The sequence below is a fragment of the Lissotriton vulgaris genome, unplaced genomic scaffold (genome assembly GCF_964263255.1).
Source record: "Lissotriton vulgaris unplaced genomic scaffold, aLisVul1.2 SCAFFOLD_1550, whole genome shotgun sequence".
NCBI lineage: Eukaryota > Metazoa > Chordata > Amphibia > Caudata > Salamandridae > Lissotriton > Lissotriton vulgaris.
In genome coordinates this window covers 302,591-318,868 of record NW_028244604.1, presented here as the reverse complement: position 1 = coordinate 318,868, position 16,278 = coordinate 302,591, and the positions used below count along the sequence as shown (strand labels likewise).

Here is a 16,278-nt window from a genome sequence, read left to right as displayed (position 1 = left end):
TACAACTGAAATTCGGTCACAGAACATTCACATTTTACCACGCACTTCAAGTAGGTGGTAATCCGGTTTCAAATGGGACGGGGTCCCCAGGTACCTCTTCCCCTCTGTTAATGGTTATGGTCCCAGGGACTACTACCTACTCTTAAAAATGAAAATGAATTGTTTCCTTTTGTTTTTGAAACGCATTCCTGTATTTAGAAACGAAAATTAGCTTTATTTAAACACATACATGGTGGTCTTCTGTCACCAGCAGGTCACCATCCCTGTGATCTTAGTGATTCCCAATGGGCAGTGGCGGCTATCAATACAAAAATGTGGAGGGGAGCTATGGGTCCCAACTCAGCAGTACTGCTCCTGCCGGAACAGCACTTTTATCCCTGATCGTGTCCATGGGCAGGAAAGGACTTCCTTCCTGCTCATGGAACGCAAATCCACCCAATCCTGGAGCTGCTCTCATTGAGAGCTGCTCCAGGATTGGTGGTAGCAAGCTAACCACGCGCTCATTTTGAGGCTGGGGGCATGTGTTAGCAATCCCCTAGCTGTGGAACAGCCAGGGGATTGCTGGGTCTCCAGTGTGCCTGTCAGTAGCAAGAAAGCCATCCAACCCGACATATGCACTAAAAGGGGCAGCTGTATTCCTACAATGCAGGATTCAGCCCGGCCCCCTGCACTCACATACGTGCGAGCAGATAGATAATAAAATGGCATGGTAATAAAAAGGCATTAGAAAACACAAAAATTACCCTGCGGTCTACAGTCAAAAGAACAAAGAATAACTGACAATTACCAAGACTGACCAAAAAATACGCAAAATTTGTACGGATTCCCATCACTCACCGGTCCCGGTGACATGCTTCATCATCTGGGTCTCCTTTATCAGGGCTAACACTCCACCCTAATGATGGAGGAGCCCAAGGATGTTTTCAAAGTTTTAGTCAATACAGATGCAAGCAAGTGTGATGTAAAGAGTGTATGGGCTACTACCCGACATTGAGTATGACTACGAGACAGATCTTCTTGTCTCATTTGACATGGAGTCGTTATACACGTCCATACCACAAGATGAGACACTAGATACAGTCAACACACTTTTGGAACAACGGGATTTTGACTCAATAACGCCAGTGCATTTCATCATGGCCTGTGCGCAAATTGCGATGAAAGATAACTTTTTTAGATCCGAAGATACCATCTACCTCCAAACATCCGGTACGAGCATGGGAAGCATCTTTGCTCCTAGCTTGGCGAATCTCTACGTTCATGGCTTTGAACAGGAGCATGTACTCAGTGAAACCAATCCCCATCGAGAGTCGATACGTCTGTGGAGGCGTTACATCGACGATATTTTGGTCATCTAGCAAGGCGATTTAACCAGTGTGAATACTTTTCTCATATGGCTTAATAGTCGGAATAATTTTTTGAAGTTCACAGTTGAAGATGACAAACATAAGCTGTCATTTCTAGATCTTCTGATTGTTGCTTCCCCCAATGGCCTCGAGACAGAGTTGTATACCAAACCTATGGCTAGGAACTCTTTACTAAGATTTAAAAGCCACCCCCGGGAGCAATGAAAGAAAATCTACCATATGGCCAATTCCTAAGGGTGCGCAAGAATTGCTCTACAAAAGATAGTTTCAAGAGACACGCAGATACACTCACGTCCCATCTAGTGGAAAGAGACTATCCGGTCAAGTTGGTACGGCGCGCAGCTAAACGTGCTGGCAACAATAATCGCGATAGCCTCTTGAAACCTAAAGTTACAAAAGAGACAATATCCAGACTGACATTTGTCAACACATTCAGCACGGCGTCTAACGACATCAAGAAAACCGTACGCCGACACTGGAAAATACTGAATGTGGGAGGGGAGAGTCTACCAGCACCCTTGTTCACGTTCAAAAGGAACAGCAATCTGCAAGACAAATTGGTCCATACTAGACCACGCAGTGTAGTCCCTCAGACCCAAGATACAATATGGGGTTTACCACCTGTTCAGGGTCACTTCCCTTGCGGTACGTGCAAGGTGTGCCCTTTAACTAAGAAATCGAAGAAAGGACCGATCGTCCGTGGGTACAAAAAAACTTTACCAACTGTAACAGCGAAAAGGTGGTTTATCTAATTGTCTGCCCCTGCAATTTAAAATATGTAGGGATGACCTCTCGTAAAATCAAGTTGAGGATCATGGAACACATGAGCACCGTGAGGTGTAAGAAATAGGCGACACGCCTTACAGCACATTACCTAGAACTCAACCACTGACCTGAAGATATGGCTTGGTCCATATTAGAACAACCATTCATCCCACAACATATCTCTGACATATCTAAATTCCTTCTACATAGGGAATAGAAGTGGGTGTTCAGGTTGAAAAGTGATACTGTAGACTGAATGACTATCCCTTGGTCTAGTCTGTAGTGACACTATACAGCGAGTCTCATTTATTCTGTAGGGGTTGTGTTACACGGTAGCTGTTCTCCAGTTGAAAAACCCTTGTAGCATTCTGGTTTAAATAAATAATCTTTGGGCTTGTTTATCCAGACTTGATACGCCATATGACAACATGTCGGGTGCGCCCCTCAACCGTCCTGAATGTTGCCATCAGACATTGTGATCTGTCTTGGTGCCAATAACTGGTGTATATATTGTTTTCCGCTGGTTCAGGTGGTTTTTTTAATGAAGGTCTACTTGCGTGGTGGCTCCGTGACCTGTAAAGTGGTTGAGAGGTTTTTTACTCGTAGATTTCATACACAACCCTTTAGCGTTTTTTCCACTTTTTATTGCCACTGTTCATCTTTCAGGCAGCTTGATGAATATTAACAGGAGAGTTCTCGACTACTAAACGAAGAAACTACATGCCCCATGATCCTCAGGCATTCTGGTAGTTGCTCGCGTAGTCTCGCGAGATTAAGCTCTAAATCGCATGTGTTTTGCGATATGTCAAGCGAGCAAGAGTAAGCAGCCTTAGGGAGAGTTTATAAACATCACAAACCCCTTTTCAGGCAGCTTCTAAAAAATGAATATGAGAGCTTTTGACGACTATTAAGCGAAGAAACTACATGCCCCATGATCCTTACGTTTTTTTGTAGTTGCTCTCGTAGTCTTGCGAGATCACGCTAGAAATTGCGTGTGTTTCGCGAGATTACGAGCAGGCGAGATTAAGCAGCATCAAGAACCAGGACTGTTTATAAAAAACATAATTCCCCCCGGTCGGTACCTCCCCAACGGCTTGGACGACCGTCTGAGGTACCGACGGTGAGGTAAGCGGCTGCTCATTACGGTTATGCTAAATGTCGGGCATAGTAGTATTTAGTATTTAGCAGTGTTTAGAAGCCTCGTAGTGCCTTTTTTCTATTCATCATCAGGTTTAACATCAGGGGCTTGCTCTATGGTGGTGCGTAGGTTATTCCTTGTATGCACTGTAGCGGTTGGGCACACGAGTGTAGAAATCAATCATGGCTATTCTATTCCTGGCCATCAGAACTTTTCAGTGACTAATAGGCGCTGCAGGTATTGCTCGTATTTTCACTGTCGGGCAGTCTTACGTGTAGATGAACCATGGCTACTTTATCCATGTACTAGACATCTTTTGAATGCCAAATAGGCGCTTTATGTATTACTGCCTAGATTTTAAAACAGAGGGCTCATTGTAAAGTTGTGTTGTACCCAGCAATGATGACGCTGCAATCAGGTAGAGTTAACAGTCTTTATTTAAACACGTCTACCTCTGAAGAGCGCCGCGCCTCAACTGATCTAACGGTCTTCCACGCCAACCCACTACGCAGCCGCGTAGCCCTGCGCGGGCGCGGTACGTCACGTGGCTTACGTGACGTGCATACACTAGTGCGCACTACTACATATCTCCCCCTTTTACCCAACATGGAGATAGTTCCTCATTGTCCACTGTTCAACTCATAGTCTTTGTATCTTGCTGGTTTAACCACCACCCTGCCACTTCGGGTCAGTCTTACCGGGGTGCTGGTGTTCTCACATTCGTTACTTCCTTCTGACTCCTGCGCGGCCGCGCCTGCTTCTCCTTCTCTCCTACTTCCTCGGGCCATCCACTCCAACTCGTGCTCTCTTGTCTCTAGATCCTGTGCGTCTTCTCCTTCCTCCTCGAGCACTCCTTCCGGAGCCTCCTGCTCTGCCAACTTTGTTCCTTCATCCTCCCAGTCCGTGGTTCTCTGATTCCAGTTCAAAACCTTGTTACATCTTGCCATGCGGTCTTGTGACCAGACGTTGCCATCACTCAGTAGGGCCGCTCTGCCTCTTACTTCTCTCACTTGCATAGGCTTGCTGTTTTCACTCGCTCCCTTCCTCTGCACATTAGCCAACCTCACTCGCACCCACTCTCCTTTCTCTAATCCAGTGTCTCGTACATTCCGTCTGCGATCATAGTGTTCAGTGTAGGTTGCTTGGGCTTTCTCAAGATTGGCTCGCACCACCGCGGGCGACCATTCACTGGTGATTGTCTTTTCTTTCCACACTCGATTGTCCTGTGTGAAGGGTTCTCTGCCTCGGAGTATTTGGAACGGGCTGTATCCTGTACTGGTAGGTGTTATCCTGTACGCCCAGATCATGTGCCAAATCTCCGCCTCCCAGTCTTTGTCATCGGCTATGGCAGCTTGGATTGACCCCATCACCACTCTGTTAAAGCGTTCCACTAAAACTGGTAAATAGCCGTGTGCCTGGCACCTATGCCATTCCTTTCCATGAATCTGTTCCACTTCTCTGATTTAAACTGGGGCCCATTGTCGCTAAGCACCACCTTGGGGATGCCTTCTCTCACAAACGTGTCTGCTAGGAACTTGATAATTGCATCTGTGTCCATGGTCTCTCTTATCATAATCTCTGGCCATTTCGAATACCTGTCCACCATGACACACACGTACTTTTGCACTCCTTGTATGTCCAGAACCGGGCCCAGTATGTCCACGCTCAGTTCTTCCCAAGGGTTCTTTGGTATTTCAAACTTCCCCATCTCAGGTCGGAGAAGTTTTAAGGTTTTATCTGCTCCTTGACACCTGGTGCAGTTCCTGACGTGTCTTTCTGCTTTCAAGTCCGTTCCCGGCCACCAGTAATTTTGCCTGGTCCTCAGCCTCAATTTGCAGATCCCAAGGTGTCCTTCGTGGAGTGTGTCCAGTAACCGGTCTATGAGGTCGGCGGGTGGTATCACTCTCTCCCCCCTGTGCACAAATGTTCCTTTGTCTCCTATCGATAGTTCCTCTCTAACTTCATAGTAGGGTCTGAGTTCCCTCACCAGCGCTCTCTTCTCAGGCCAGCCTTGTGTCACAAACTGCTTCACTTCCCGTAGCACCGCGTCCTCGTCGTATGCCTTTCTCCATTCTGTGAGGCTGATAGAATTTTCTTGGTCCTCTGTGAGTGCCACCCATTCCTCTGTTCCTGCCTTATCTCCATCACTGGATTCCATCGCAGCAGCTCTGCTTAGGTAGTCTGCTACACGATTCATGTTCCCGGGTACATGTTCCACGTCGTACCGGAACTCTAGTAGTTTCAATGACATTTTTGATATTCTTGGTGTGGCTTCAGCGTGCCCAATTGACGTCAGCACCTTGAGCAGAGGTTTATGGTCTGTTCTCAATAGGAACCGTATGCCCCACAGAAATTGCCGGAACCTCGCGGTGGCCCACACTACTGCCAGCATCTCCTTCTCTATTACGCTGTATCGTTTCTCTGTGTCCAACAGCGTGCGCGAGGCAAAGCTTATAGTTTCCATCTGTCCTTGCCCTCTGTCCTGCATCAGGACTGCTCCCAAGCCCTTATCACTGGCATCCGTAGTTAGGACCGTTCTGCCTTGGGGGTCATACCCTTGAAGGGGAACGGCTTCTGTGATCGCTTTCTTGATGTCATCGAACTCACTTTGTGTCTCTGCTGACCACCGGAACTCAGTGTTTTCCTTCGTGAGTTTCCTCATGTGATGGGTTCTGGAGGCGAAATGTTGCACGAATTTTCCATAGTACTCGGCCATGCCGAGAAATGATCTTATTTCCTCCTTGCTGATTGGAGGAGGTGCTTCACGGATCGCCTTGACATTTTCTGTCTTGGGGGTCACTCCATCCACGCCTATTTCATGTCCCAGATATGTCACTGACGACATTCCGATGCGGCACTTTGACCATTCCGCGGTGAGACCCTTTCCTTCCAAAATCCGCAGCACGTTCCCTAGTTTTGCATCATGATCCAACTTGTCTCGGCCCATTATCAAGATGTCGTCTTGAAAGTACTGGACGTCGGTGCTCTTATGGAATAGCTGGTGCATCAGTTTTTGGAACACTGCCGCTGCAGACGCCAGTCCGAATGGCATGCGGAGAAACTGGTAACACCCGAACGGGGTGATAAAGGACGTGAGCCGGCGGCTTTCCGGATGCAGGGCAATTTGGTGGTAAGCGGAAGTCAGGTCGATGGTGGAATACCATTTGATGCCTCAGGTGTTGGCCAGCATCTCTTCTATCCTTGGCAGGGGGAATCTTTCCACAACTATATTCTTGTTCAGCTCCCTGAGGTCCCCGCACAGCCGGACCTTCCCGTTGGGCTTCTTGACCACCACCAATGGCGATAGCCATTCCGCACATGTGATGGGTTGAATGATCCCCTTCCTCTCCAGCTCTTGGAGCTCCTCTCGCACGGCCTCACGTACTGCTATGGGGATGTTTCTGACTCGGTGGGCCACAGGTACTGCCCTGTCCTTCAAGATGATCCTATGTGCGAACTTCTCCAGCTTTCCCACTGTGCCTCCGAACACTTTGGGGAATGTCTTCCTCCACCTGTCTTGGTCAGGCCACTCTTCATGTTCTGTTAATAAGATCTGTTCCACTCCCCCTGGATCCAACTTGATGCCCAGGTCACCCTGGTCCAGCCATCCCAACACCGATGGTCCTTTTTCCGCTATGTAGAGCTTGCAGTGGGCCGATCGGCCTCGGAATTCGAACTTCAGTGGTCGGAACCCCACCATGGGTATGCGGTCCCCGTTGTATGTGACCGGACGGATATCTAGCTTCTCCAGTTCCGGGCATAGTCGTGGTGCAAACTTCTCCTCCCACACAGCCCTCTGGACGATGGTATACCGCGAACCGGTGTCCGCTATTACACTGATCGTGACTCCTCCTATAGCAATCTCCAGCACCGGCTTCATAGACCTTTTTCCATCCACACTCATGACTTGTACATCCGCTCCCAGTACCTGATCGCATATGCCCAGTACCGTGGTTACTTCCTCTTCCGGTGTGTCTTCCTGCGTGTCACTATCCTGGCCGACGAGTCTCACCGTGTTCTTGGAGGCTTTCTTTCTGCACACCTTCACGAAGTGTCCAACTATACCACAGTACATGCACTTGGCCCGGAACGCCGGACATTTCCTATCATGCGCCTCGTGCGTCCAGTTACCGCACCTGTAGCATGGTTTCCGGTTGGCGCCCGCGTGCCTTCCTGAAGGCCCGCCATTGCTGTTCCATTTGGCGCCATTCCTTTCCGTGGACTTTTTTGTCGATTGGTCCTTGCGGGTCACGTCTTCGTCAATCTTGTTCACCATAGTGCTGGTTGCCGTCTCCTTCTTAGTTGCATCCGCACATCTCCTCGCCAGCTCCGCTCTTTTGACAATGACCATTAAATCCTTCAGGGTGGTTTCTCCGCTGGCCCACAACTTGTCCTGCACGGAAACGCACGTGGTGTGCATTATCACTTGGTCCTTTATGAATTCCTCCTCCCAGTTGTTGTACTTGCATGCGGCTGCCAGCCGTTTCAGCGCCGCCACGTACTCCTCTACCGTCTCTCCTGGCCGCTGTTTTCTTTGCTGAAAGTTGAACCTGTCCACCGATACACACACCGCCGGTTTGAAATGTTCATTCAGGTCCTCGATTGCCTGGGCGTATACATCGTCATCCCTTTGCTTCGGCACCAGACTTTTGTACACTCTCAATCCTTCCAGGCCTAGGTTCAACAGCAGGATACGTTTTTTTCTTGATGGTTTGAACGTCTCTTCGCTCTCGTCCTCTAGCACGCCAATGAAGTTGTCGATGTACTCCCTCCAGTCGTCCCACTTCATTAGCGGCTCTCCTGGCCTGGGCAGGAATTGCACCGGCGCCATCGCGTATCCAGTTTGGATGCTCATTCTTTCACTCTTGATCGTGGGCTGATGGCTTGTTTGTCCTTTGGGGCTTCCCGGGGGACTATCACGTTCTGCTTTGTTCGCGTGGTTCTGGGGACCACCTGTGTCAGCCCCCTCGATCTTTACCAAGGTATCCAGCTCGTTCCTTGATTGATGGACGATACCTCGTGGCTAGCTGCTCCACGTGTCTTCCTCGTTCCCCTGTTCTGGGCTCTGGAGGAGGTTGTAGTTGTTCGGCCCAGCCGCACTCTTCAGGGTGGTTGCTTGGTTGTCGTCGGTTCACTGCGGGGTAGGGTTAGTTATCCCACCCTCGCCGCCATTGTAAAGTTGTGTTGTACCCAGCAATGATGACGCTGCAATCAGGTAGAGTTAACAGTCTTTATTTAAACACGTCTACCTCTGAAGAGCGCCGCGCCTCAACTGATCTAACGGTCTTCCACGCCAACCCACTACGCAGCCGCGTAGCCCTGCGCAGGCGCGGCACGTCACGTGGCTTACGTGACGTGCATACACTAGTGCGCGCTACTACACTCATGAAGTGTCAGTAAGCGCTTATGTACATCTATTATGGCACATTTTTTGTGCTGACACTATACATCACCACAGTATTACACAGTGGTTGATGCATTGAAAATCAAGGAGAGATAGGTTTTTCTGAGCGATGAGTGTTTTCACTATTGGTGTGGGCACTGCGGTTGTGTTTTTAATGTTAAGAGGAGCCAATCCACCATACGAATTTAGGATTGGTGTTTTTTGTTTCCTCTTTAGAGCGGTGCCTCCTTCTCCCTGAGCTGTTACCAGGTAGGGTGAGGTTATTCCTCCATACCCTTGAGGTAAGGCTCAATGGAGTGTGTTTAGCTTACTGTTTGGAGCGTATCTGATGGCAAATTGCAGCCACATAGATTTTCTAAAGACAATTAATACTGTTATCCAAGACTGCATTATGCACCTCTTATATCTCTTATAGATCTTCCCAAGAGGCAAGAGGAATGATGATTGTGAGAAGAATTACTCACAGCGTATCCTTTATGTTTATTATTTAATTTCACATCACTTGTTTTTGAATTGCAGTAGCATTCTAATTCTAAGAGGTCCTGACGAAAGCACTAGGTGTATTTTTACCTGTTTGTGCTGAAACATGTTGTTCAATTCTTATGAATGGACGGTTATCTATTGAATCCGCCCTTTTTGCACTGTTTTTAATGCTTGTTCGGATCAGACACGAATAAAGTTAATGTCTGATTCCGCTTCAATTTTATATTCACACCACATCTTCTGCACTGCACTTGTTTTTTTTCCCATACACTCTTTACATCACACTTGCTCACATCTGTATTGACTAAAACTTTGAAAACATCCTTGGGCTCCTCCATCATTAGGGTGGAGTGTTAGCCCTGATAAAGGAGACCCAGATGATGAAGCATGTCACCGGGACCGGTGAGTGATGGGAATCCGTACAAATTTTGCGTATTTTTATTCAGTCTTGGTAATTGTCAGTCATTCTTTGTTTTTTTGACTGTAGACCGCAGGGTATTTTTTGTGTTTTCTGACTAGTTAGTACTGGGGCTGTATATCCTGCAGAGTCGGTAAACTCTGGCCTCTGACCCTACTTCAAATTTGGTGTGTCTTGTTAATAAAAAGGCATTGCCATGCTATTTTATTTATTTGTTTTTGCCTACAGCGCTGCAGCATGCGTGTGGCACTCCACAGCTCAGGAGGAGGATCTGTGCAGTTTGAGACCTACCTCATGAATATTAAAGAGGTAGGTCAATTGCGACCCGCATTAGGAATCACTAAATTTGTCTAGTACACATTTGTACATAGAAGTTTGCGATTTCCTAATAGTGAATCACAAACAAAACAGAACTTGCAAAATAAAACCTAAGTACATTGTCCAAAAACAAAGAATGTTGAGGAGATCGTTTAGAAATTAAAGGAATTACGAGGCAGCAGTAAAAATAGGAAGAGGAGGGATCAGCAATATGCCACCCTGTTAAAAATTTCGAGGCTCTTTAGATGTGCATACTATGTTATTTGGAGGCTGGCTAGTATAGGATTATGTATGCTCATTGTTTAAATTATTTTGTAACACGCTGGAACAGTTTAAAACTGCTATATGCTGCTTATTGTGGATGTCGAGATTTAGCAGGTACCTATACCAAGATTAGTTTAAAGATTATTGTTGCAGGAGATAACATTCATACTTCATATCCTGCCATCCCCTACATGATCTACCACTGTCACATGACCGACCCTCCTTGTGGTAAAATTCAATTGCAAACTTTACTGTATATTTTGACCTTAATTTGCCATTCGACATTAGCATATTGGCCCAGATGTCATTTCATATTAGGTTTTTGCTATAGCATGAACTTTGCTAAAAGGAACACTTATACCCAGAATATTGTTTTTGCAGGACAAACATCTCAAATAACAGATGGTGCAAATAGAGACATATTTTACAGAATCCACAATGTGATATGGCGAGTAGTGGACAAAACAGTTTATTTTTTTTACAATTTGAGGCAAAGGGGTATTAACTGATTCGCCCATAATCACATGCCTCTTGTCAGAGTGGGAATGCTGAGATTAGAACCCAAGCATCAAGGCTTAAATCAGTCAAACTGTATCATAGTAGATTAGACTGAATTGGTTAAAATGGCCAGAAATAATAATGAAGAACGTATGATTAAGAGGAGGATGCCCAGCAGCACCCTCTCTTGTTTTACCTTGATGAAGTCTTGGTTGAGCTGCTGCCATTGGTCATTGTAGGCTTTCTTCAGTTGCTGTTTGTCTCGGATGAGGATTGCCAGCTTGCTGAGGGGGCCAGCAGTGAGATCCTCTGAATGCTTCCGCAGGATCTGACTCAGGCTCTCGGTTTGTTGTACAAGGGTGGTCCAGGACTACAATTCAATAACAAAGAAGCAATTAGAAGCTTTAAAACTAGACCAGAGGAAGAGGAAGAGTAGAGAGAGTTCAAAGCATTGAATAATGGACATAGCACCAAGAAAGGCAGTGGTAGAAGTAACGACTGGAGTGGAGGGATTGATAGTGCGAGCGCGGAAGAAGTAAGTGTCCTGAGGCGGAAGCCGGGACGGTGTCTTTGTTATTTTAAAAACCATAGCGACTGCTGCTCTGTTATTATTTTTAAAACTACACCTGTGTGTTAATATTTTTAAAACGACACCTGTGTGTGCCTGTGATATAATTTAGAAATCTGTCACTGTTGGGCACTGGACTCGAACCCAGCATTGGAGGCTATTTGCTCCAGTGGGTTCCGCCATTTTGGGTCGGGAGACGGCCGAGCAGTGCAGTGCTCCGCCCCTCCCGCCCTTTCCTCTTTAAATCTTGGACTCTCCGCGCTCCACACTGATTGATAGTGCGAGCGCGGGAGAAGTAAGTGTCCTGAGGCGGAAGCCGGGACGCTGTCTTTGTTATTTTAAAAAACATAGCGACTGCTGCTCTGTTATTATTTTTAAAACTACACCTGTGTGTTAATATTTTTAAAACGACACCTGTGTGTGCCTGTGATATAATTTAGAAAACTGTCACTGTTGGGCACTGGACTCGAACCCAGCATTGGAGGCTATTTGCTCCAGTGGGTTCCGCCATTTTGGGTCGGGAGACGGCCGAGCAGTGCAGTGCTCCGCCTCTCCCGCCCTTTCCTCTTTAAATGGCTCCTCTCACCAGGAAGCGCAGCGGATGAGCGCAGCGGACGAGCGCAGCGGGCGCGCCGGCGGCGCGCCAAAGGCGAGCCCGTCTGCGCCCGTCCGCGTTGGACCCGCGCCCAGGGCCAGACCCCCTGCCTCTCCCAATCTAAGCCCGATATTCAAACGGGCTTATAGTAGAGAGACACTCTGGGCTTTAAACATTAAGTCCCCCAGCAAGGCTGCATAGTATGGGAACCTGGGACCAAAGCCCCATTCACATCTTCCCACTACACTAACTGCTCTCAACTGCTGCCCAAACCCCTCTGGCTTCCTATTTCAGCCCAAGGAACCCAAAATACAGTTTTCATTAGGAAAAGTGTCCCCCTGGTGAAGTGCCTCCTTCTCAATACGAGGTCGCTAGTAAAACACAGCTCGGAAATAGCAGAGCTAATCCAGGATGAGGACATAAAAATAGCATTCATCACTGAATCATGGACGGATGCAGCATCAGGTCCTGATATAGTGAAAGCCACTCCCCAGGACTTTGACCCAAGACAGGGACAAGAGGAGAGGGGGTGGCCTTGCCATCATCCACCATAAAAACATTCGAGGCTCCTTTCAACCCGGTCCCGCCGGCCTTGATGAATCTCTGCTTTTTAATTTCACTCTCTCAAACCATCTGTCCCTCATAGGCTGCCTTGTTTATAGGCCCCCAGGTGAGAAAATGCGATTTTTAGCAGCCTTAAGTAAATGATTAGAAGCGGCAGCAAGTACCCAAAGGTTCACACTACTTGGTTATTTTAACTTTCATTTGGAATGCAATACAGACACAGACACTCGAGACCTAATAGACCTACTACAGGGGATTGATATGATGCAGCTGGTATCTGACCCCACACACAGAGCAGGACACACCCTAGATGGGATTTTCTCGAATCTCCCCAGTCTAAAAGTTACTTCGGTTCTACCAGTCTCCTGGTCCGATCACTCTGCAATTTACTTTGATATTCCCCTCACCACCCCTGAAAAACCACCCAGCACCATAAACGTCCCGAGACAAGTCAGAAAATGGAAGAACATTAAAGGGGACGATCTGGATAACTTATTAAAAAATTCCCTGACCTCTTTTCCTAACAACGTGGAGGAAGCAGCAAGCTCATATACGGCCTGGCTTGACCAGGCCTGCTTACTCTTGGCTCCCCCTAAAACCACCCACTCCACCCGGACGAAACCGGCCGCCCCGTGGTTTACTGAACAAATCAGGGAACACAAAATACGATGTAAAAAGCTTGAAAAGGTCTGGCGAATGAATTATAGCGAGCTGGACAAACTAATTCTCATTTCCGAGCAAAGACGCTATAAAGAAAGAATCCTACATGCAAAAAAGGCCTTTCTTTCCAAACAGATAGAAGATGCCAGCAATACCCCCAAAGAACTTTTCCAGACCGTCTCTTCCTTAGCAAACCCAAAAACCATAGAAATTCCCTCCAGTCTCGCACTATGTGAAAGCCTGGCCACCTTTTTTCGTGAAAAGGTCGAGAACATCTTCTTTTCCTTAGATAGCCAGGTGAAGATTTCCCCCTCGACTGAGGACCCAGATTCCCCCAGACCTGCGATTAGTCTTCACCATTTCGAACCCATCATGGAAAAGGATGTGATGAGCCGCATACAAAAAATCAAATCAGGCTCCCCTCAGGATCCTTGTCCCACTGCAATAGCCAAACTAGCACCAGATGCCATCGCCAGGGGACTCACTCCCCTTTTTAATCAGATGTTGGAGAAAGGGGAATATCCCTCCAGATGGAAACGAGCCTCCATCCTGCCCCTGCTAAAAAAAACTAACTTAAACATCACGGAAATGATCGCCCGACTCCCCCTTCCTGCCAAAATAATAGAAGGCAGCCTGAATGCTCAACTAAGCACCTTTCTAAAAATAGGGGATCATCTCGACTCTTCCCAGCACGGTTTCCGTGTGGAACACAGCACGGAATCCACTCTGATCAAATCAATGGAAGACATAAGGCAAGTGATGGATACAGGAGGCAGAGCGGCCCTGATTCTGTTGGATCTTTCTGCGGCCTTCGACACGGTCCACCATAACTTACTGGTGGACCGGTTGAGGGCCTGTGGAATCCAGGGAAAAGCACTAAAAATCCTTCAGGCGTTCCTGTCCGATAGAACACAGTCAGTGGCGCTAGGAAACCACGAATCACAATCATTTGTACTACCCTGTGGAGTCCCCCAGGGATCTTCACTTAGCTCTACCCTTTTAATGTTTATGTGTCTACCCTCGCCCCGGTGATCAGATCGCTCGGTTTTCAACTCACGGCATATGCCGACGACACACAGATTGTGGTGTCCCTGCTACCCGGCAACACTGACAACACAGCAGACAGATTTAAAAACTGTATGCACGAAGTGGGATGCTGGATGGCACAAAGCTGCCTTAAACTGAACTCCTCGAAGACAGAGGTCCTGCTCTTTGGAGCAAGAGAGAACTTTTGGTCCCCCAGGTGGTGACCAGATGAAATGGGACCACTCCCCGTGCTGGTTGATAAAGTGAAAAATCTGGGCATTCTGGTGGATAGCTCACTGTCCTTAAACCTCAGATTAACGCACTCTCTTCCTCCCTCCATTACACCCTCAAAACCATCTGAAAAATTCTCCCGTACCTGGAGAAGAAACACAGGAAAACCATTGTTACTGGTCTAGTGCTTTCTCGCCTAGACTACTGCAACAGCCTGATGTTAAACGCCCAGCAGAGTGTACTCAACAAACTCCAACTGTTGCAAAATGCAGCCGCCCGCCTGATTACCGACACTCCCAAATTTGCTTCGGTATCCCAGGACCTGGTGGCACTGCACTGGCTGCCAATTCGTAAGAGAATTGCATTCAAGGCTTTGTGTATGGTCTTCAAAGCCCTTCATGATATGGGCCCCAGACACATGAAATTGCTCTTTCGCTGGCACAAACCAGCACTTACCCTGAGGTCAGGAGAATTGGCCCTGGTTACGGTCCCTAGAATCAAAAGAGCTCGATGGGGAGGTAGGAGTTTTTCCCCTAGGGCAGCAGAGGCCTGGAACAAACTTCCACTCATGCTCAGACAAACTCAGAATCTGATGGCCTTTAGGAAAGGACTCAAGACTTGGCTTTTCACTCAGTAAGGCTGCGCTCTCACGTTTGCCCTATCAAACCAGCGCCAGGACACCTCCGGGTAACAGAGCGCTCAATAAATGTACTAAATAAATAAATAAATAAAATGACCAATGATACAATGCATAATTATATATCCTTATAATATCTACAACGCATTTTCACACCTGGAAGTCGTTTATTTACAAGAAATTAATGCAAAGTCTATTATTTATCAACCTTCCCTATTTGCAGAAAATAGATTTCTTTTGGAAATGTCCTAGTGCCTCGATAAGTTACAGCTTGTTAGAAGGCGGCTTCTTAACAAAAGGAGGGGAAAAGAAGCAAGGGGGAAGTGTGTGGTAGGGATCTTGACACAGAAGAGAGTCGCACAGGGATTAGATTGAGCAAATAAGTAATTTTCATATAGAAGAATGTGTAAAAAGTACTTTTGTCTTTGCAGAGTTTTGCTATTGACCTTATGGCTACATTCCAGATGATTAATTATTACACTGAGAAATAAGACTTTTAGGGTGCGTACACCAGCTCTTGGTTTATAGTTCAAAATGATGAAAACTGTGGTGATGTTTCACTTTTCAAGTACCACCAAGGATGGATAATTATGTGAAGGCTTAATGTGAGTGTACAGCTTTAATCTGTTCATGTGCTTTTCATTGTATTTACAGTTCTTTTTAGGTTCAGCATTCAAGACCTCTTGTATATACCTTAGTACATACTTCTATGTGTATGTACTTTGTGGGCTCTGGAGATCAGCCCTAGGACTTGTCTGCTTCCGCTTATGGGCTTTTCTTTTCTGTTCAACTGCTTCTATTTAACTGTCTTGATAGAAACGACATGTAGAGGTCAGTAAAATACCAGAATTGATTTCTGCTTGTTCAACTGCCTCTATTGAACTGTCTTGATAGAAAACGACTAGTAGAAGTCATTAAAATACCAGAATTGCCTTCTGCTGGGGGACTTTCTTTTTTTAAATTTCCTGGCAACTGCCTCTATTTAACTTTCGTGATAGAAAATGACCAGCAGAGGTCAGTAAAATACCAGAATCACTTTAGCATTCTCTAGATTCCAGTTCATAGAAATTGTCTTCCACGAGCACCCATATACAATAATATATATTTCAAATCTAGTATTTTCAGTGATATGACCACCGAAGACCCTGATTTTATATTAAAAACGGAGCTTTGTACTATACCATTTCCTGCTGAAAGGCGATATTTCTCTCCATGTGTTACCATACCTGGCGTGTCACGCAGTTTGACGCTTACTTTCTCTCCATGTTAAAGAAAGGTAGATGTTTCAGCACCTAGGCTAAGGTGCTGCATAGCTAAATACATATAAGGTCCCAAAGGCGAG

At 46.7% G+C, this 16,278-nt stretch overlaps 1 protein-coding gene across 2 annotated transcripts in view; it reads right to left on the bottom strand.

Moving 5' to 3' along the window:
* The window catches only part of FES (FES proto-oncogene, tyrosine kinase), a 481,567-nt gene that overhangs the window by 210,825 nt on the left and 254,464 nt on the right, over positions 1–16,278 (bottom strand). For both annotated transcript variants that reach the window (XM_086948863.1, XM_086948864.1), the window contains one exon: positions 10,852–11,025. In XM_086948863.1, the coding sequence (XP_086804989.1) occupies positions 10,852–11,025 (174 nt within the window). The remainder of the gene's footprint in view (positions 1–10,851; positions 11,026–16,278) is intronic.